The 20,964-nt window shown below is 38.0% G+C and overlaps 1 protein-coding gene across 1 annotated transcript in view; it reads right to left on the bottom strand.

Annotated features, from left to right (window-relative positions):
* glcci1a (glucocorticoid induced 1a) overlaps positions 1-20,964 on the bottom strand; it is a 39,150-nt gene that overhangs the window by 6,110 nt on the left and 12,076 nt on the right. Inside the window, exons 2-3 of the mRNA XM_084424019.1 lie at positions 14,204-14,355; positions 6,961-7,050 (exon numbers count right to left, since the gene is read on the bottom strand). Of these exons, the coding sequence (XP_084280145.1) occupies positions 6,961-7,050; positions 14,204-14,355 (242 nt within the window). The remainder of the gene's footprint in view (positions 1-6,960; positions 7,051-14,203; positions 14,356-20,964) is intronic.

Genomic DNA, 20,964 nt, shown 5'->3' with positions numbered 1-20,964 from the left:
ATTTTTTGTTCCTTTGTGCTTTTTTTGTTCCTTTGTGCACTGGCTAAGGAGCATGAGTCAAACTGAAAAAATAAAACCAAAAATTTCTGAGGAAATGTGTTATGTAATCTTGTTAAAATGGATTTCATAAAATTGGTATCGAAAAAAGTATCGTTAGGAACCGGTATCGAAACTGAGGTATCGAAAATGGCACCGGATCGAAAGATTTTAAACAATAGGCCTACCCAGCCCTACCTACTACTGGCTGTAGTCTTTAGCCTCTGGCCAAAAAAATCTAAATGAATTTTTGCGTCTTCGGAGGATTTTTTCCAGACAAATAAATACATAAATCTCTCGTCTCAGGGGGACATGAGGGAGGAAAGCACGGTAATTCGAAAACACTACGGGTTTTGTACTGATACAAAGCTTAATGCTAAATCCTGAAGTATCCCTTTAAATTGACCTGAGTGCTTGCTGTAACTCACAACGGCCACAAGAGGTCAATACAAAACAGGCAGCTATGTGACAAGGCTCACCCTTTTAAATCCTGTACCAAAACACACACACACACACACACAAAAAAAGGTAAATGTCTTTCCTGGTCTATTAAGAATTGCTACCCGTAGTAGGAAGAACAACAACAAATAAATAATATTGTAGACACTATTCAAGATACAACTGAAAACCCATCTCTTTTGTGAAACCTTAACTGCATCCTACATATTCTATGCTTTTACCATTTCTTAAACCCTCCCTGTTCTAGCTGATACTATTCTGAACAATGTCTGAAATTTTGTAGGGATAGCACATCTTGCGTTATTGCCTCCTTAAAGTCTATTGCTTGTTATATTACTCATTTGTTACTTTAGACAGAAGTGTCTACTAAATTAATAAAATGTAAATATTGTAAATAATGAATCTACAACAAAAATTGGAAATTTATATTTCCACTGGCTTAATCACTCATAGTTTACTTTTATTGTCTATATGTCCTGAGACAACAGAACAAGTCTAGACTTGTGCGCTCCTACTGAAAATACAATCGGCTTTCTGTACATGGATGTTTGTCTTGATAATGTTACAGAATATTAAAGTCACCATGAAATCAAAATTGACAATTCTTTTTATGGAAAATTGCAGTACATATTAATTATTTATCCATACATATCTTTTTTTTACATTTTTATTCATGTGCTCTTGTAATCTTTAAATAAAATTAACTTCCCCTCCCTCTTGCAACAACATTCTCTTCTCTGATGACGTGTTTACCGACTTGAGGGCAGGAATAACCTGTCAATCACATGAGACCACAGGAAAACCACAACGATTTAAACAATTCCCAATGGACACAAGTCCCGCCCTACATTTTTTCTTGTTCGAGAAGCCGTTTCACTAGGATATATGTCACAATATATGTCCATCTCTGTTTGTTCTACATTAGAGATGTCAATCTAGAAAAGACATGGAAATGTATTGCAAATGACATGTACTTCATTTAACTCAAAAAGGCAGCAAAAACGCTGTTTGAAAATTACAGTGAAAAATGTTTTCTAGAGGTGTGTAACTGCATTGCATTACCTGAATTACACAGTATGTGTTCAGTTGTAACAAGGGGAAATCCTGAATGTGCTCTCTTATAAAGCCCTGCTAAGTATGTCAATATACACAACCTAAATCCACTTAAGAGGTGTAAGGGGTTATAAGCCACTAAGCGAAAGCACTTGACATGAACCTGGATAAAAATGTGGATAACGAGGACATGAACTTTCCATATGCAGGGAAGGAAAGAAGGCCTAAACAGCCTTTTCTTGGAAAATCTCCCAAATGGGAAACAGTGAGATTATTCAGGCCTTGCAGAATGAGCTCGCTGTGATGAACTCCTAAGAAGCCTCCAGGGTTTCCCATACATTCATTAATTTGTGGCGGCCCGCCACATATCAACGCTGACCGCCACGGATTGATTCAGATTTTTTAACTATTTAATATGGGTAAAATTGTATTTTATTCGCGCTGCTTGCTCCCCCTCTCTCTCACAAACTGACAATGGAGGCACGACTAGCCCCTCCTTCTCTTACCGCACGATCTGAATCAAAACATGAACATGTAGAGGGCGGATTGTTGCTGGTGCTTAAAGTCCCACTCCGATCATATTTTGAACTATTTTTAAACATTCTCAGTGGTCTTTAAATGATGATTATGCCGTTTTTAGCCAAAATCACAAAACCTGTGCCGTTTTCTGGGACTTTGCTTCAGCAGAGCGGCAGTAGCTCATTAGCAATTCGCCTCTGCGTTGTGGGGGGAGCCGTTGACACGGAGACGACCCTCCCCCTCGTTCACACCGCCGCCGACTTGAGCTTCCGAGAAAACGGAGGAGAAGCTGATCATCGCCGTTGCTGGGTTTCCTATCATTATCGGATTAATTGCAGTTTAACCATCAGAGTGAAAGTTTATCATTTGCATGTGTTTTTAAGTCCTGCCAGTATAACAGGGCGCGCTTGACAGGGCATATAAGAACGCAGAGAGATAGCAGAGAGAGAGAGAGAGAGAGAGAGAGAGAGAGAGAGCCTCGGCCGCGCGCGCGCACTCACTATTAATAATATTAAATAATAAAGTGACCAAAACGGTTATACAAATGCTGTCATTATAAAAGGTTTCTAGTGTCAATGTATTGCTTATTTATTTTGTTTACTTTTCATGGTGTGGCACTTCTCTTCTCCCATGATCGAACATAGAATGCTGCTACTTCAGAGCGGCCAAAGCGTCAACAAGCTTCCTCGTACTTTTTGACAAGCGTCCTTAACAGGGCGGCCAGAGCTTCTTTGCTGCTCAAGTCGGCGGCGGTGTGAACGTACAGTTAGCATTGCAACCCGCTACCGCACATAGGTGTTGATCCGCCATCGTCTTCTCTACTCCTCAAAACCTGAGCCGCGGGGGCGGAGGGGAGTATGAGCTTGTGGCCCGCCCAGTGGAGTTACTACGTCACAACTCCAGTCTATTTTAGCTGGCATTTTAACGTCTGCTACTGATTCACAGCCATTTGAATGCAGAAATACAACTTTGAACTTATTTTTCTCAAGATTTGTCCTCTAACATCAGAAAAATGCCACAAGAACATGTTAACACCTAGAAAAACATGATTTTCATCGGAGTGGGTCTTTAATGCTTATTCCCCCAGCGAAGATTCCAGAATCAATCCGGAGTTGAATGGTTAGTATAATAAACACTGTTGCTCAACATAACTCTGAGAAGTTGTCTAGATGTTAAGCGCGGTCGCGTTTCATTACAGATTCGCGCAAAACTTTTGCGATTTTTTTTTTTCTAAATATCAATTAACGTTACAACTATTGCGAAATGACGGCGTTTCCATTAACCGATGTTATGCCACTAAAACGTAATTTGTTCCTCTCGCGATCAGTCATTCCAAAAATCATTGCAACGGACGTTGGTAGGTTCATATCACAGCCACCAGACTAGACATTATATTATTATTATCTCCAGGTTCAGGTTGGTGTGTGTTGGTTTTTGTCCACCTCAATCTCCAGGTGTGCGTGTGTGTGTGTGTCTGAGTCTGTGTGTGTCCACCTCCAGGTCCAGTTTGGTGTGTGTGTGTGTGTGTGTGAGCCTGTGTGTGTCTGAGTCTGTGTTTCGGTCTGAGTGTGTGTGAATGTGTGTCTGTGTTTGAATCTGTGTGTGTGAGTCTTTTTGAATGTGTGAGAGTGTGTGAGCCTGTGTTTGAGTGTGTGAGCCTGTGTTTGAGTGTGTCAGTAAGTTTGTGAGTTTGTGTGTGTGTGTGTGTGTGTGTGTGTGTGTGTGTGTGTGTGTGTGTCCAGTTCCAGGTTTGTGTGTGAGCAAAATTTGCAACAAAAAGTCTGTGGAGCAGTCATAGCATAGAAATGTAGCAATGGCAAAGTCTTTAAGTTATCTGACACTAAGTGTTGGCAATGGGAATGTGTACTTGTCAATAAAAATATATGATATATATATATAAACATTATTTATATATATATATATATATATATATATATATATATATATATATATATATTTAACTTAATCACCCCCCCCCCCCACCCCCGCCCCGCCCCGCCCCGGTCCCCGGTCCCCGGTCCCCAAACACCACACCACCGCAAATAGAATCTAATTCTGTGGGAAACACTGGCCTCTATTACTTGGACACAATCCTGTGGCTGGAAATACAGCAGGAATTGTGTGCAAGCAACCAAAATGACAGATTCACATAAGAATTTAGAAAAGAAAGAAAAGACAAGGCTGAAAATACCACAAAATGGTTACTTTGGTGTCTCAAAAATGTAAGTATTAGATGTACAAATCTCATGCTTTTAGTTGTGATACCTATTAAATATGTTTAATGCATTTTTTTTTTTTGCATGAAAACTAGATTAAATGCATCCAATGTATGTATTACACAGCAGAGGTCTCAACTGTATATAATATACACACACACATACATATATATGTATATATACATATACATATACACATACTCACACACATATGTACACACACACATACATACATACTAGGGCTGCTTGATTATGAAAAAAAAAATCATAATCACGATTATTTTGGTCAGTATTGAAATCACGATTATGTAACACGATTATTTCACATGACTTTGGGAACGTGTTGCATTTATTAAGACACCTTTCAACAATTCTTAAAAAAAATAATTTGAACATTTATTGTACTTTTTGAACTATTAAAATAAATAATTTTAATTTCCCCGCAGGTCTACCACTTATAATGCGGGAAATTCCCCCACAAACATTGATTCACTTTAGCAAGTAGATTGTATGAGTAGCCTAAATTAATCCACACAGATTACAAAATCAAATCTATCATTTTAAATCTTTCACAAAGACACAATTTCACAAACCGCGTGAGTGTTCATCGGTGCTGCGTCTTCTCTCTCTCTGTCTCTCAAAATGGGTTGGACAAAGCAAGCGTCGAAACTACACTTTAGGAGTGTAGCGTTTTTAGCGTTTAGGAGTCGGGACATGACGGAATTGTCACTTGCACAATCGGGCAAGTATTGCATCGTAACTAAAATTGATCATTTTCACTTCTTTAGTCTTATCAGTTTAAACATTCAAGCTGAGAGAGTTTATGGCTTCGGGAGGGGCGGAAGTGCGCGTGTCATTCAGAACACAAGACAAAATAAGAGTGTTCTTGCAAAACAGAACATGACAAGATAATCGGTTTTACTCGATTGTACTATTTTGGTGATCGTTGGGAGCCAAAATCGAAATTGAAATCGAAATTCAATTAATTGCACAGCCCTAATACATACATACATATACATACATACATACATACATACAATAAAGTGCATTAGTTAACTACCTTAGCTAACATGAACTAAGAATGAACAATAGCTCTTCAGCATTTATTAATCTTATCTAATCTTAATCTTATATTGATATGTTATTCAAATCAAAGGTTGTATTTGTTAACATTAGTTAATGCACTGTGAACTAACATGAACAAACAGCTATATTTGTATTAACTAATGTTGTCAAAGATTAATAAATACTGTAACAAATGTATTGCTCTTTGTTAGTTCATGTTAGTTAATACATTAATGTTAACTAATGAACCTTATTGTAAAGTGTTACCAATTCTCCTCAGTGTTCCTCAGAATTGTGACAACCACAAGATAGCATTTTTTAGATGTTTTCTACTGAATGACAGGAAGTAAATGTTTATGCAAATTGTAGTTTTGACTGCGTTAATCAAGCTCAATCATTCAACCCTGTCACCCAAGGAATTGTAAGAAAACGATCAAACAAATATCTGTCTTTAATTTATGGGGAATATAAGTTTATTAATAATTACAAACCAACATTTGGGTGGTTAGCCCCTTTTGTGTGACAGCTTAAATTTGGCTAAATGTGCAGCTCTATTACCCATTCTGACATAATAAAAATCATTTTGATGTTTATTAAATGTTTATAAAAAGCTATAAAAAGTTTTGGTTGAAAGTTTTAAACCATATTTGACAGCTCATAACTTCTGGTAACAGGGTTGAAAAAAAAAAAAAAAAAAAAGGCAAAGCCCATAGAAAATGACCTGTGAATAAAGCGGCTCATTTTCTGAGGGTTAAGCCCAGTGTCGTCAAATCATTTTCCCAGCAAAAAATTATACAAATAGTAACAATTCTGAGCAGACACTTTTGAGTTTGAGGGTTTGCACAGGAAATGAATTACTTTTGCACCTGCACGCTGATTATGCAAGAGAGGACTATAAGGCCTTTGTAAATTAGACAGGTTTGTGCACATCACCGATTAGGGCTTTCCATCAACACAATGTCTAATTGATAAAAATGACACTTCAGTGCGAAAGGACACACGACATGACTTTGCACATATTACTTCCTCTAAAACCCACACGCCCGTATTGTTCCAAAAGCTTGGAGGTGATGGGAAAGCCATAAATTGGCAGGAGGGGGATAATGGTTGTTGCCGAGAGGGGAAGTTGATTGTTAAAAGGGGAGATAGTCTTATCTCACTGTTCCCTGAATCGTCAGGGAGGGGCTGAGTGCCCGTGATAAGGCTGACTTTGCTGCGGCTAGCGCTAGCAATAACACAACGTGCAGCGCCGGAAGTCTGAAGCCACACAGGAAGTTATATATAGCAGCGGGTGCAGGAGGAGACGGATGGGTCGTCGTGACTGGCAGTCTTGTATAGAGCTGTGTAACGGGGGTTTTATTTCCATCGCCTGGCTACTTCACTGGCCACACAGGATGAGATCATCGCAAATGCAGAAGTGCAATGCTCATCATTTTCAGGACAGTGAGAGCTCTGTTAATAGCTGTTAGTGTGATTGCACTTTCTTGTTCTCCAAACCCAAGGGGAAAAACTACACAGCTGTGTGCGCAAGACACACATAGTATTTCACTGTTAAAAGGGTGTGTGTTTTGTGCTACTGATGTAAGTGCGTGTGTGTGTGTGTGTACCGTACCTCTTTAAGATGGTCAGAGCTGCCCCAGGATGCTGAGCGCTGGTGTGTGCTCTTTTTCTCTTCGGTCTCGTCACTCCAACATCCAGGAGTCTGAAACACAAATTGCACTTTTGTCTTTTGACTATGGTGAGGATCTTATATTGTTTTTATATAAAGCTAGTTCTATATAAAGCTAGTTCTAATTAATATGGACTAACTTCATATTTTTATAATAAAAAAATAAAAAATAAAAAAAATATATAATATATATATATATTTTTTTTTTTATATCTTACAAATGCATATTGATATATAATATACAATTCATTCAAAAGTTTGGTGTTGGTATTTATTATTTTTTGAAAGTCTCTTATGCTCCCCAAGGCTGCATTAAAAAATAATAATTACACCATTACTCCAGTCTTCAGTGTCACATGATCCTTCAAAAATCATTCTAATATGCTGCTTTGGCTTCTCAAGAAACATTTCTTACTATTATCAATGTTGACAAAACAGTTGTGCTGCTTTATATAAAGTGCAATAATTTTTTTCCAGGATTTTTTGAACAATAGAAAGTATAAAAAAAACAGCATTTATTTGAAATAGAAATCTTTTGTAAATTTATAAATGTGTTTGATGTCCCTTTTGACCAATTAAATGCTGTTTTTGTTTCTTTCAAAATAAAATCTTGACTTTTAGTGACAGCGTACAGTGTACACTTTACTTACTTTCTTTATAAATAATTTTTACCTCCCATAGAAAAGTTTTGAAAGATTTAGTTAACTTCTGGGGACAATTTCCCCCCAAAATTGTAGCCAAGTAAACACACTCACACACTCACATTCCCATGCTTCATCCTCCTGACCCACTATTTCACACCAAAATCACAAAGGCAGCATTGTTCCTGCAACCGGTTCCTCAATAAACGGTCACCTACATTCCTTTCAAAAACATTTTCTGTTACTATAGGAAAGTCTGCAGGTACACGTGGATGTGATGTGTGCACTCAGGTATGTTATTTGTTTAGTCAGCCCACCATGCAGCACACACACTGTAAAATGTGAAGAGCCCATAAATGAGGCCCTGAAGTGTCAATCCAATGTGATTAACAGCATATTATGCAAAAAAAGTCTATCATAAGCTGATGTCCACTGATATTTTCCTACTTTTACCTCAAACGTTGACTGTACAATTGAACTTTTGTAAAGTTCGTCGGGCCATTTTTGAGCGTCGGTCGTTGGCTCTAGATGGACGCAGTCTGTTTTTTTGGGAGTCGGGCCGTCGGTGATAGAGTGAACTCTGATTGGCTGTTCAGTTTAGCGAACGAGTCAGTGCACGAGAATAAGAGCAAAAGTGACGAAAGCGAGCACATAAGTCATGACGGCACAGACAGAAGGCTGTTCTAATTTTACGTCATCTTACCTGAGCATTCCACTGCGTGAACATTTTCATAATAACATGAGGGGAATACAGAATGTGATCAGCGTGATTGATATTCAAAACTGTAAGCACGCGCCACTTTGTTTGTGGTTTGTGTACCTCCAGTCTTAATTTCGCTTTCCCTTTCTGAATGACGAAAATAGACGAATACAGCTGCTTAAATAAGAAAACACCAACCACAATTTTTTATACACTACTAGTTTTCAAATACACTACTTCTCACAATTTTGTGGTCAACAAGATTTTTTCCATCAAAGAATATTTGGAAAAAAAGATCCACAAACTTTTAAATGGTAGTATATACACAGAATATCAATCACAATTCATTATGCAATGGAGTCATCAACTTGCTGTCTTGTTACAACTTTCAGTCAGTTACAACTTGCATAAAAAAAAGCAAAAAAAAAGCAAAACAACATTAAAAATCTCAATAGCTCTGTTAAACAGCATGACTATCTTCATGGTACTTTTGGGGGGTTTTAAGGGCTTCCTGTGGACCAATAGATGTGGTGGAAATGTGCATGTGTACGTTGTGAAAAACAGAGGAAATATATTTTCTAGTGAAAGATGAAAATGGCTCTCTTGAGCATACATTGCCTCTATGGGACTGCCTGGAGCTGCTGCTGTGGAGAGAGGCAGATTCAAGCCCAGTAAAACCCCTGTGTTCATCAGCCAAACAGACGTCACACTTCAAAGCCTGACCTTTGGAAACAGATCGACACTAGAAGGCCAAAAGGAACAGAGGCTTTGAAAGCCTCGTCTTTTCTTTCTGTTATTCAAATTCTTTTAAAGGATTAACAAATTTTTTTTTTTTTTTACCCTTTTTCTGTGAAACACAAAATTGTATATTTTTTATTTAGCTATTTATTTATTATTATTGTCTTTTATTATTATTTGTGGGATACTACTTTTAAGGTACTTCTTGCTCTTTTCGAAGTTTGACAGCTCCTGGGCACACATTATTTTTTACATACTTTACATTATTGCAGCACCTCTATTCCTAGTCTGTCTGAAATGTTCTGATTGTCCAGCTGACCCTGTGGGTTGTGATTGGCCAAACACCTCAAGCATGTGTCGGAAATGTAACAACCCTTACCAATATCGTGAGTATCAGCTTCCAAGGCTTCTAAAGCAATTGCAAACACAAAAAATATGAGCAAAGTTGGAACTGCCCCATTTTTTCAAGAGCAGTCTTTGTATATAGCCGGCATTGTACTCTCCCAGGTTCAGGAAGCTGTCCTCCGTAAAATCCACTGTACACAAGCAAACAGCATTATGAATAAATCTTACCCATGACTCCTAATTTCATAACTTTTTTCTTTGCGTATGCCTTTGGATGGCCATTATGCTAATATTTCAAATTGTGGCATAAATGTTTGCAGAAGTAATATCGGGACTTTGATCGAGGAGCTTTAGCCAGGTATGGAGCAATAATCTCTGTTTGAATACATCCCTTTTATGGGAGACTATGAGTTTTGCAACTTTGCAGATCTTATATAAGCACAAACAGATATTTAATTGTATGGAAAAGAACAGTGCAAATATGCAACAAAACCTCTCCTTGTTTCATGATAGAAAGAAAGTCATAAGGGTTTGGAGTAACATGATGGTGGTGTAAATAATGATAGAGTTTTCTTCTTTTTTTGGGGGGCGAACTATCCCTTTAAGAAAAGGGATGCAGGCTTTTGGTTATTCCGAGAGTAGAACATCCCAAAGTCACCGCTGTTCACCTGATCTGACTGTGTTACTGCAGAGGAAAGCAGCACTGAATCACTGTAACAAAGGGGACGAGGGGTTAAACCCAAGACACGGTTCAATAATGGAGTGGAAAAAAAATCTGAATCCCAACAGAGCTGCCGCACTAATCTATAAAGCTTTTGTCATTGCATCAAACTTTAAAGACAAGCTAACATGAGAGTTGTTTGTAGTTCTTTGACACCGGTGAGTAATAAAGGGTGAGACTTGAGATGGCCTGCCCTGGTAACACCCAGGGCTTTGGCAAGTGAACATAATTATTGCACGTTTTTAAACCGACTGGTTATACAAAGAATATATAAAGAACTTCTTGCATGAAATTTCACACCAAGGAAATACAGTAGGCACAAAAATAATTCAGTATCTCGGTGTCAGTAAGCAGAGCAGAGCCGCAGAGAGTGTGCGGCCTCAGTTGCCATGCAGCAGTGAAAACAGGATGCGGGGGGGGGGGGGGGGAGTTGCGCTGCAACTCCTCCGTTGCTCTCACAAGTCCAAATGGACCACAACACCTGACCTCTGACCCTTCATTCACTCACTGCATGTGTATAAGGGGCCATATTTGGTTCTTTTGTAGCATTATAGTCCTCTTATAATGTTACTCAAGGCTTGCACAAGAAACAGTCGTAATAGTTTACATAATCATTTTCCACATTTTGTTACTTTTTTAGAGTCAGGAGACTGAAGGCTAAACAAGAAGTTTTTGCTTCTGTATCTTTAAGCTCCTATTTGTAAATGACCTTTGTTATGATCGGCTCTGTGAAATGAATATCAGCACTCTGTCACTCATGTTGCCTTCAAATTGCCATTTCTCATTAAAAATGAATGCATTCTGGTCAATTTGTTGCTGCAAATTGTTGCCCTTTAAAGTTACATCACAGCTGTGTTATTTTAGGATTATTTACATTATTATAATTAGCTTTTATTTTTATGTTTTCAGCTTTCATTTTAATTGTGCTTTTTGTCATTTTTATTTATTTATTTTTAGATTAATTTTTATTTAAGCTTTAGTCATTTATTACTTTAACCTATTTTATTTCAGTTAGTTGCGAAGACAACATTTAAAATTTTTATATTAATTATTAAAATTATATTTTATTTTACTTCAGCTTTTTTGAATTAAACAAAAATATTTGTAATAGTTTTAGTTAACAATAACAACACAGCATCACAGCAATGTCTTGCAGAGATAAAAACGAATTTCTGTCATTTAATCACCCTCATGTTGTTCTTTCCCTCTGCTGGAGATCACGAATCTCTTTTGAGCTTGTGTTCAATGTACAAGTGGATGCGCCCTATTTGATGTCACTGACCACAAATTTTATTGGTTCTTATGGGTCATGTGACCAACCACGGCATGACATGTTTAAAAACGCAAATATAAATTAATTTTGAGAGTTATAGCAAAGTGGAGGTTTGTGAATAATGACTTATATTTGGTTTGTACCTAACAAAAAACTATCATGTGACTTCAAAAGAGTCCAAATATTGTATATGAGACACTTGGTGAACACTATGGTGTTCTTTTTGGAGCTTGGTAGTACATGAGAACTACATTGACCCAAAAAGGAAATTTACTCAAAGCACAAATAAAGATCCAACAGAATTACAGAATAGCGTCTGGTTTACACAAAACGTGTTTTTGCTTTGAAAAACGCAATGCGGGTAGTGGAATGGATAAAAACTGCATGGTCTCAAGACGCGTTTTTTTTTTTAATTGAACTTCTTTTAACTCGAGCGCCACGTTTTTAGAATGCTGTGTCATGCGCGAGCTGCTGCAAAATATGCGAGACATGAGCGCAACGGTTAAAGATGTCCATCTATCGCGTGTTTACATTGAAAATCAGTCAAAAAGTAGCGCAGTAGAATGAAAAAAAAAGAGATTTGTTCTGTGTGAACATATCTAAGAACATATTGAACAGATGCACAATGTAGTTGTCTTTCAAAAACTAAGGGTTAACATTGGAGGCCGTTAACACTGGGAACGGCATTCTTGCGGTCTCGTCTTTCTGAACGGTTATATGACACTCGGTGCATGCTGAAGCACACAATAAGAGGCACGACAGAGTCATTACCTTTAGACACACTGCACTCCCGGAGGTGCCAAATCTCACCTTCAGTGTAGCAGCAGATGGTGGGTGGAACTGTGGGATTGTGGTGATTGTGTTCCGCCTGATACACCTGCTGACATTTGAGGGTAAATCAGCACCTGACCATAAGACAGGTGTGCGTGAGGTACGTTGTGTTCTCTATAGGGACGTGCCATAGTAATCGACTAGTCAAAGAGGCTACTTGCTCTGTAACTAACACCTCAAATTGGTTGCCCCATTCACCGGTTTCCTGTAAAATCGGGGCTGCTTTTAAACTGTGCCACTGGTAGATTTTTTTTTTTTTTTTTTGCAGGTTTTGACATTGCTCTGACAAAATGCTTGTATCAAATTATTTCACTCTACCTAATTAATCGTCTAATAATGATAGAACTGTGCTAGATAATGAGAGAGTAAGGAGATTTTTGTGAGCAAGGGCACCGGCATGTGTGTCCAGCTATTATCACTTCCAAGGAAACAGACTGGTGTGCGTTCCTATTCTATGGCACATGATACATCAAGACCTGTCAATCTGAGCGATCAAACCAATCCAAGCTTGCTCCAGCTGTACAACAGTGTCCGACTGGTCTCTACACATCGTCCCTACCCACTAAACCAACTCATCACACCGGAGATCCAGTTTCCATTGGTTGAACTTTCAAATGACGTTGGAAATCACTGCGTCATGATCGCATTCGATCAGGTTCCTGAAGTCTTACAGCTTTAGCCAAGCAGCATGTCATGTCACTGTGATCTGTGCATTGACTTATGTTGTGTTTGGGCTCGTTCAAGGCCACCTGCTCTAAATAAAGATATGTGATCTACTATGGTTTACTAATGTATTGCGAAGTTACAAACAACAACACGCCGCAAAAGCATCATGAGTATACGGTTTACACGTGTGTCGGTGGCGCTTTTTCATACAAATACTTGGTATAGTTTGGTAGTTGAGACCTTTTCAATGATTTATGACAAGTCTATCTGTTATGTTCGATGATTTTACAGATCTCGTTTTCATGTAAAGCAGTTATTTTTACATAGCTAATGTCATTTTTACATTACTGAAACAAATATGCTTGTATTCTGCTAGTTGAGACCTTTTCAATGATTTATGACACAACTCTATCTGTTGTGTGTTTGATGATTTTACAGATTTTTTTCATGGTATGAAAATAGATCACTTACGATATGTCAGCAAATTTAAAAGCACGTGTTAAGTGATGGTCATATTCCATATATTATCTGTAAAGCCAAGCTTCTAAGCTTTAAAACAACACTTATTTTGTATTGGTTAAGCAAGTGGTTGTTAAGTAAAGTAATAACTTAGTAGCGCCCACTGTTTCGGATTAATGAGGTTAAGGGTGACGATTAATCGATTAATTGATCGTTAATTTAAACAATGATCGATTATGGGAATTTATGTAAATTGACATCCCAAGTAGGTAGTAGATGGCAAGGCAGCCCATGTTCATTAATAAACCACTGAATACTCAAACTCCACTACAGTCACAACTGGTGATCATTACAGCCTCTGATAAAGTATTACAGTCTCTGAGTGATTTCTGCAATTCAGCTGTGGGTCTATTACAAACCCATGTGTAAGCTGCGAAAGTCTAGGTTCCCCGTCTGTGGTTAATGGTTTATTTGATACCAATAACAGTTTCATGCCAAATGCTAAAGGTAACTACAGTTTACAACCCAGTAGGTCTTTTAAAGTTTCCACGCATTTTGACTGATGAAGGATTTAAAAATAATGTGAATATTACGTTAAAAAACAGTTAGTGTTTACACTTATTAAGAATCATCAGTTGGTTTCAGCTCACAGAAATCCCAGAAAATAGTCCAAAGTAACATAGCAAACATGCAAAAACCCAGAAGAACGATGGACCTGTAAAAGCTGTCAACCTAACGTTTGCAAACACACCTGAACACACAGGCTTTGGAGCCAGAGTTAGATTTGGAGCACAGTGGGTGAAAGTGCCTACCTGCGTGGACTTGTCTTTCATGCAAGAGGGGTTGTGCAGGTGGGATTCACGTGGCCACTGCCCAATCAGGTAGGGCCCGGTGATAGCACCCAAAGAGGAAGTCCGTCTGATAGAACCTGTGCTCCACACCTGTTGCGACTTTGACCTCTCAACTGCCATAAGGAACAAACAGAAAGAGAAACAGATGGGTGATGAGCAGACGGACTGGGGTTGCAGCAGCTCTAAAGTTATTTCCCTACAAACTGCTACCTGTTTACTAGGGCTGCAACTAATGATTATTTTGATAATCGATTCATCTGATGGAGAAAAAAACAACAACTTTAAAATATTATACATAAAAAAAAAAATTAAATATATATTTTTTAATTTTAAATTAAAGATTTTAATCCATTATTGTAAACAATATTATTCCACATCCTACCCAATACTGTCTTCAAAAACGATGTGTAATATTAAGCCTATGAAAACAAATATAGTGAATGTATTTATGTAGGCTATGCTGTACATTATAAGCAAAATTGCTTACTATTAGCAGAAATTAAAGCAACTAAATTAAAAATGATAATAACCAAAAACAAAAGTACAAAATGTTAACATACAAGGCATGAAAAACACATTCACAAATCACTCTGACATAGTATTTATATTACATTAATGGGCTATTCCAACAATAGTGCATTTTCAGGGGTGAACTATCCCTTTACAAAGCTGCATAATTATACTACCTAGATTTTGGGAAAATATCTTATCAGTCCATTCTGCTCATATCCCATCTACCGTAGATGTAGACTGGGGCTCAGAAGCAGGTTAACTTGTTTGCATTTTGCATTTAAGCAGAACATCAATCCTTAATGCATTTGATAAAAATACCTCATACAAATCCCTCATCCCACAAAGTTGGAGGGGAACTGGGTCAAGGGCACATGAACTTTTCTAATCAGCGATAGTCAGAGCGTGACATCTTCCTACAGCAGAGATGACAATATTTACTCCTCTCAGTGGCACTATGAATACATCATCAGATCCATGGATCATCTTTATGGCTTTCAGAAGACTAACTCACTCAGGTATCTGTGTACACAAGGCAGTTGTAGGCAAACTGCTCTCATGTCTTTATGAAAAGCAGAGCCATGGGAAGTAAATGCAATGCCCTGGTGTTGAGTTCAAGTCAAGATTATTAACATTCACCAACAAACTCAATAGTTGATTTCCCTAAAAGTGGTTGGATGACTAGTTGACCATCAAGACCAATCCCTGGCAACCAGAATTGATGGTCAACAGCATGGCTATGCTGGTCCACCAGCTAGACTAACACTAACCAGCATAATCCCCCACCTGGACAAGCATGAATCCAGACCAACTGGTAAACGTTGTGTCATTGACCTGTTGGTCAGCAACTTCTAGTCTGGTGAATCATTTAAAAAAAGCAATTTAGCATTTTATCACATTTATGTGGTTCTGTATAACTAAACTAATAAACTAGTCATTTGTTAGAAGGAATAGTTGGCCAGTCTGTCTCAATCTAGCAAAGTGGCTATGCTGGTCCACCAGCTAGACTAACACTGACCAGCATAAACCAGTGTGGAGCAGCATGCATATTTGGGATGAATCTAGAACAGGCACCATCTACATTTGTGACCTGTTGACCAGCAACTTCCAGGCTAGTCCTCAATTTTGCAATTTAAGAATTTCGAATTTTAACACGTTTATGTGCAACTGTGAACTGTGCACCCTCATCCCGCACATCAAAAGTAACTTTTGACAGAAGTCAAGTTTAAAGGGATGGTTCGGAGTAAAATCAACCTAGGCTCCTTTGCACCATGACCTCGAGCCAAACACAGCGGATTATTATTTTTTCCGAAGTGTTAACAACTTAGTGTTAACTAATAATTGTTGCAAACTGGAACTACCAACAAAATATTAGTGCATTCTAGGGCTGTAATCTCCCAGTCGATTAGTCGATTATTTGGTCGATACGTTCTGGCTCGACCAAAATTCTGATTGGTCGATTTTTTTGCTGCGTTCATTTCATCAGTTTTGCCGCGTTCATTTCATCAGGTGGAAAGCACTAATTGCTAATGGGGGTGTTTTCAGAACACCCCCCTTGTTTTCACGTCTTTTGGATTAGCCCAACCCACTGGAGAAGAGAGACAGATTGAAGAAAGTAGGCTACAGAAGGTTTGCTGAATATGATTATTTTATTAAAGTGGACGTGCCGTTTGTGTTTAAGAGTAAAAGCTTTAAGTTAATAGTATATTCATGTCTCAGCCGCGAAGTTGAGCTCCTATGTTCAGCCTCGCTCTGTGCGAGCTGCACAGAGCGGCTGAAATGATAGTGTCTGTCAGTTATTATAATACATATGACAAAAACAATGGTCTAAATTATGTTGCATATTCCTCAAAAGTTCTTGTGATATCACTAGTTGACAACATAGTACTATTTTCGGAAATCATAGGCTATGATATTGCGCAGGTGCACGTGATGCAACGCTGTCAGAGCCGACAGACTCGTGTCAGACTCATTTCAGTGCAAAATAATTAGGTCAAAAACGATTTAATATACTGCAAATAGCCTACTAGTTTTTTATGTTTATTTATAATTCATTTAGGCGGACAACAAGGCTACCAATTACACAGTGCGCAGCTAATTAACTTAAAGTTTTTTTTTTCCTAACGTCATTTTTAGTCGATTTTTATTCGAAACTTTCTGGACTTCAGTCGACGAAGATTTTCTTTGGTTGATTACAGCCCTAGTGCATTCCTGGAACTGGGCGTCGTTACACTACATCCTTATGCATCGCTTTCTGAAAAAAGGCTCTTGGGGGGTGTTTGGCTCAATGTCATGGTGCAAAGGACCCTAGGTTGATTTTACTCCGAACCATCCCTTTAAGAGAGAACTCAACACATTAAATGTGTAATTACACTGTGACCCAAGCCGACTGCTTATTTTACAGCTACAGTATCGGTTCACGTGATTGGCTGTTTTAAGCCTGATGACATCTCACTTGGTTGCCGATTGCCAAAAGCTGTTCACACCTCCCTCAATTTTTTTATCATCGCCCATGTGTTTGCATGGTGTGAAGCCCACATCAGACGAGCAAAGCGAGCATCAAGTGAAACTGACAGAGAGAGCAGCGATAAAAACTCAAAGGAGATGCGAGATCCATTGTTAGTTGATGAGCAAATGTCAGAGCAAGTGTGCAAAATGTAAACCACGTGTTTTCAGATATGCGGTGTAAATAATTAGATCTAAGGTACTAAGCAGGATTCAGCGAATGGGATTAGGACTAAAAGACAAACGTGTGTACGAGAGACGCTGTGGACACAGAGAGTGTACTGTTGCTATGGTGATGAATGGTCAGCTTATGGATTATACAGTCCATTCTAGAAGACCATATTTAGACTTGGCCCTTATATCACTGTGTGCTTTTTAGGAGGTGACTAACTAGAGACAGAGTCACTGGAAAATGTAGGTTAAATCATCTTAAACTACAATATAAAGGATTTTAAACAGCAATCATACAGAATTTTGTTTTAGTTTCTTGCTTGTAATTGTTGCAAAGTGCACTGCTATAAAGATGACATTCATTGAGAAAAATCATATGGATTACACTTTTTAACTTCTTTCATTAGTAATAGTAACTCATACATATCATGATTTTAGACCAGCAAATCATATGCATATTATATTGGATTTTCATGACATGCATTTGAATGCACATTAAAGGAACTCCGGTTACCATGAAGAGATATTAACCTGAATAAACAAACAAGAGTGCACTGACAATTATGCATTTACAGTAGGACAAATGTTGATTTTAAATGCACATTTTGTTTGCTTTTAGACTCTTTGTCTGTACTGGCAATTGACAGCATGTTGACAGCTTAATTTGCATTTAACTAATGTCATTTAATAGCCTAATGTTTGTTCTTAATTTAAGGTATTATAAAGTTTTATCAATCATTTTAGTATTGAATATATATGAAGGGATGAAAGCTCTCTCTATTCAGATAGATGGGAAAAGCTATAGAGAGGGAGTGAATGACAAATATCAGGTTAAGTACGATGTTGTAAAACAAGCTTATGCTGAGTTCCAATATCAAAGTTTGGCTCTGACATCTGGACTCGGGCCAGATATACCAGTGCAGTGCATTCACAAGTTCTTTTATAGATGTAAAAACAACCTCACTGAGAACTGTTAACAAAGGAACAGACCTGTCACCAGTCCTAAACACTTGATTCATCAAGTTGAAATGACAAAATACTATGATGTTCAAAATATAGTACAACATTGATGTTTGAGCACTGAAGACAGAAAGATTCAAAACTACTACAGTGGTTAAAAGTTCTACAGCAAACACAACTTCTATTGAAACAGCAAGTTGGGGTAAGACATATGAAGAGGTTTGTCATTTTGCAGCCATTTTAGTTTGTCATAGCCTGGCAAAACCTTGACTTGCTACTTACTAAGGCTAGTAAGAGGCAGGTTGCACTTTGTTATACAAAAAAATACATCGAATTTTATTATTGTTAACTGCATTTAATTGAATATTAATTGTGTGCATCTGCTAAAAGATTATTTTACCAACATTTAGGAGTTTTCTAGTGTTTAAAAAATGTTCAAGCTTATTTTAAAAAGGAGAGTTCACTCAAAAATGAACATTATGTCATTATTTACTCAACCTTATGTCATTCCAAATCGGTATGACTTTCGTTTTTCTTCGATTTTAGATTAGTCCATGACCCTCAACAACCCAAAAAGGCTCATTCAGACTACATATTAAGCTATGCTTCTTTACAGGTGCCATAGTTCAACATGTTTTAGCATGTGTGCTAACTGTCAGACCACAGCTCCAACCTGAACTTGTTTTTTGTTTTTAGCATTTAGAAATGCACACTACAAAAACCTAAAGCTTGAATGAGTCAGAGTTATGGCCTGGCATTAATTTACTAAAGCAAATGCTTCTCACACGTGTGCTTTGTTGCACTAACAGCTATGCTTATTTGCACGTCAAGTTGGTATAGTTAAACACGAAGGGGCCGAGGTTGACTTGGTGCGCACTGCGCAGTTTGACTTGCCCAAATGTTGCTCAGTGAGTGTGGAAGGCATTTGCTCATGGAGCCCTGGCATTGGAATGCTTCCTCTCAGCCTGTTTTACAGTTTCCTGAGAGCAGATGGAAAGGCAGGGCAGGTTTATGCCAAGAACCGTTTCAGGAGAGCACACTGACACCCCCACAGCAGGGCAGGGCGGACAGATTGAGAGATTGAAAAAGAGATTTCTTCATGTCATCCTTCCCTTTAATCACTTTAGAGCTGCAACTAACAACCATTTTGTTAACCAATTATGTTAATAATTTATATTATTTATTTGATTAATCAATGAATCAGGTATTTCAAATTAATACAATTTTTCAGTATTCCATTGAAATTCATTTAAACACCCAGATATATCATTATAAATGTTCACATTACAAGAATAAAAAAGTAAAAAGTAAGTAAATGTGTTTTTTCCTTAGAGTATGAGCTCAATATTCTCACTATATTATACTATATGAACCACAAAAGCCTGATGACTCAAATATGATACTCAACAAAAAACTATTAAGTATCATGCATGACTATTAAGTCATGCTTTACAGGGTTAAAGTGATGACAAAGCACAAAACAATAACTAACCGTGAACACATTTTGTTTTATTATATTATTATCAGTTTTATCTATTAGCCGTGCTGTATGTGTAAGCTTTGAGCGTGGTAAACGGAGCGGCACTATGAATGCCGTTAGTAAACGCGTGAGAGGTGACATTCAGTAAAATACTGTGCTTGCAAACAGAGAGAGAGAGAGAGTGCGTGGGTGGACGAAACACTGAAAGACCTTCTGTTGTCATTCACACAATCACATTTTGACAAACATCATCCCAATACAGTCCGTTTGGCTTCGAGCTGTGAATTAGGTCATATTAGACGAGGGACAGGTGGTTTTGCCTGCTGCACGGTGGGGAAATAAAACAGAGTAATTGCTTCGCTGCAGAACTGCAGCCTGCAGGTTATGATGTGTTCACATGTTTGGAATTCTTTTATGGTATTAATATGATTTAATTGGAATTGATGATCACTGCTCCTGGCGTTCGTTCTTGATTCAGTTACTGTGGGTAAAGTGGGGTGAGCAAACTTTAGTTAGTGGGATATAACGCATTAGTGTGACAGCCAAGGTAAAGGAAGTGCAAGCCAATAACATCATGAACACTGAATATGTGGAAGTTTAAGGGTTTCAGAAGTAAATACAGTCCCTGTTGGGAGTCGATTTGCATTGCGGTAAACACAGGCGCTATTGTACGACATCCATTAGCACAGTCGGAGTGCTGTTGGGCCGAGCGAAGCGTTTCGCGCAAGGAAACAAAAACGAACTGCGAGGCAGGGGGACATGCAAATGTGAACTTTTCCCCTGCAAACGCATCAGTGTTCACCGCTCTTCAACGAACTCACCCGCGCACGTCACATTTTGAATCACAACATCACCACAGCATTCAGACAATCCTCTTTCACTTTTGGACGCCACACATCACATTAAAAAGCTGGGGTCATACATTTAATGGTAACACTTTACAACAAGAGCTCATTTGTTAACATAAGTTAATGTGTTAATAATATGAACTAACCATGAGCAATACATTTGTTACTGTATTTGTTAATCTTTGTTAATGTTAGTTAATAAAAAATACAGCTGTTTGTTGTTTGTGTTACATCACAGTGCATTAACT

The sequence above is a fragment of the Rutilus rutilus genome (genome assembly GCF_951802725.1).
Source record: "Rutilus rutilus genome assembly, chromosome: 11".
NCBI classification, from domain to species: Eukaryota; Metazoa; Chordata; class Actinopteri; order Cypriniformes; family Leuciscidae; genus Rutilus; species Rutilus rutilus.
This window is presented reverse-complemented; position numbering and strand designations above follow the sequence as displayed.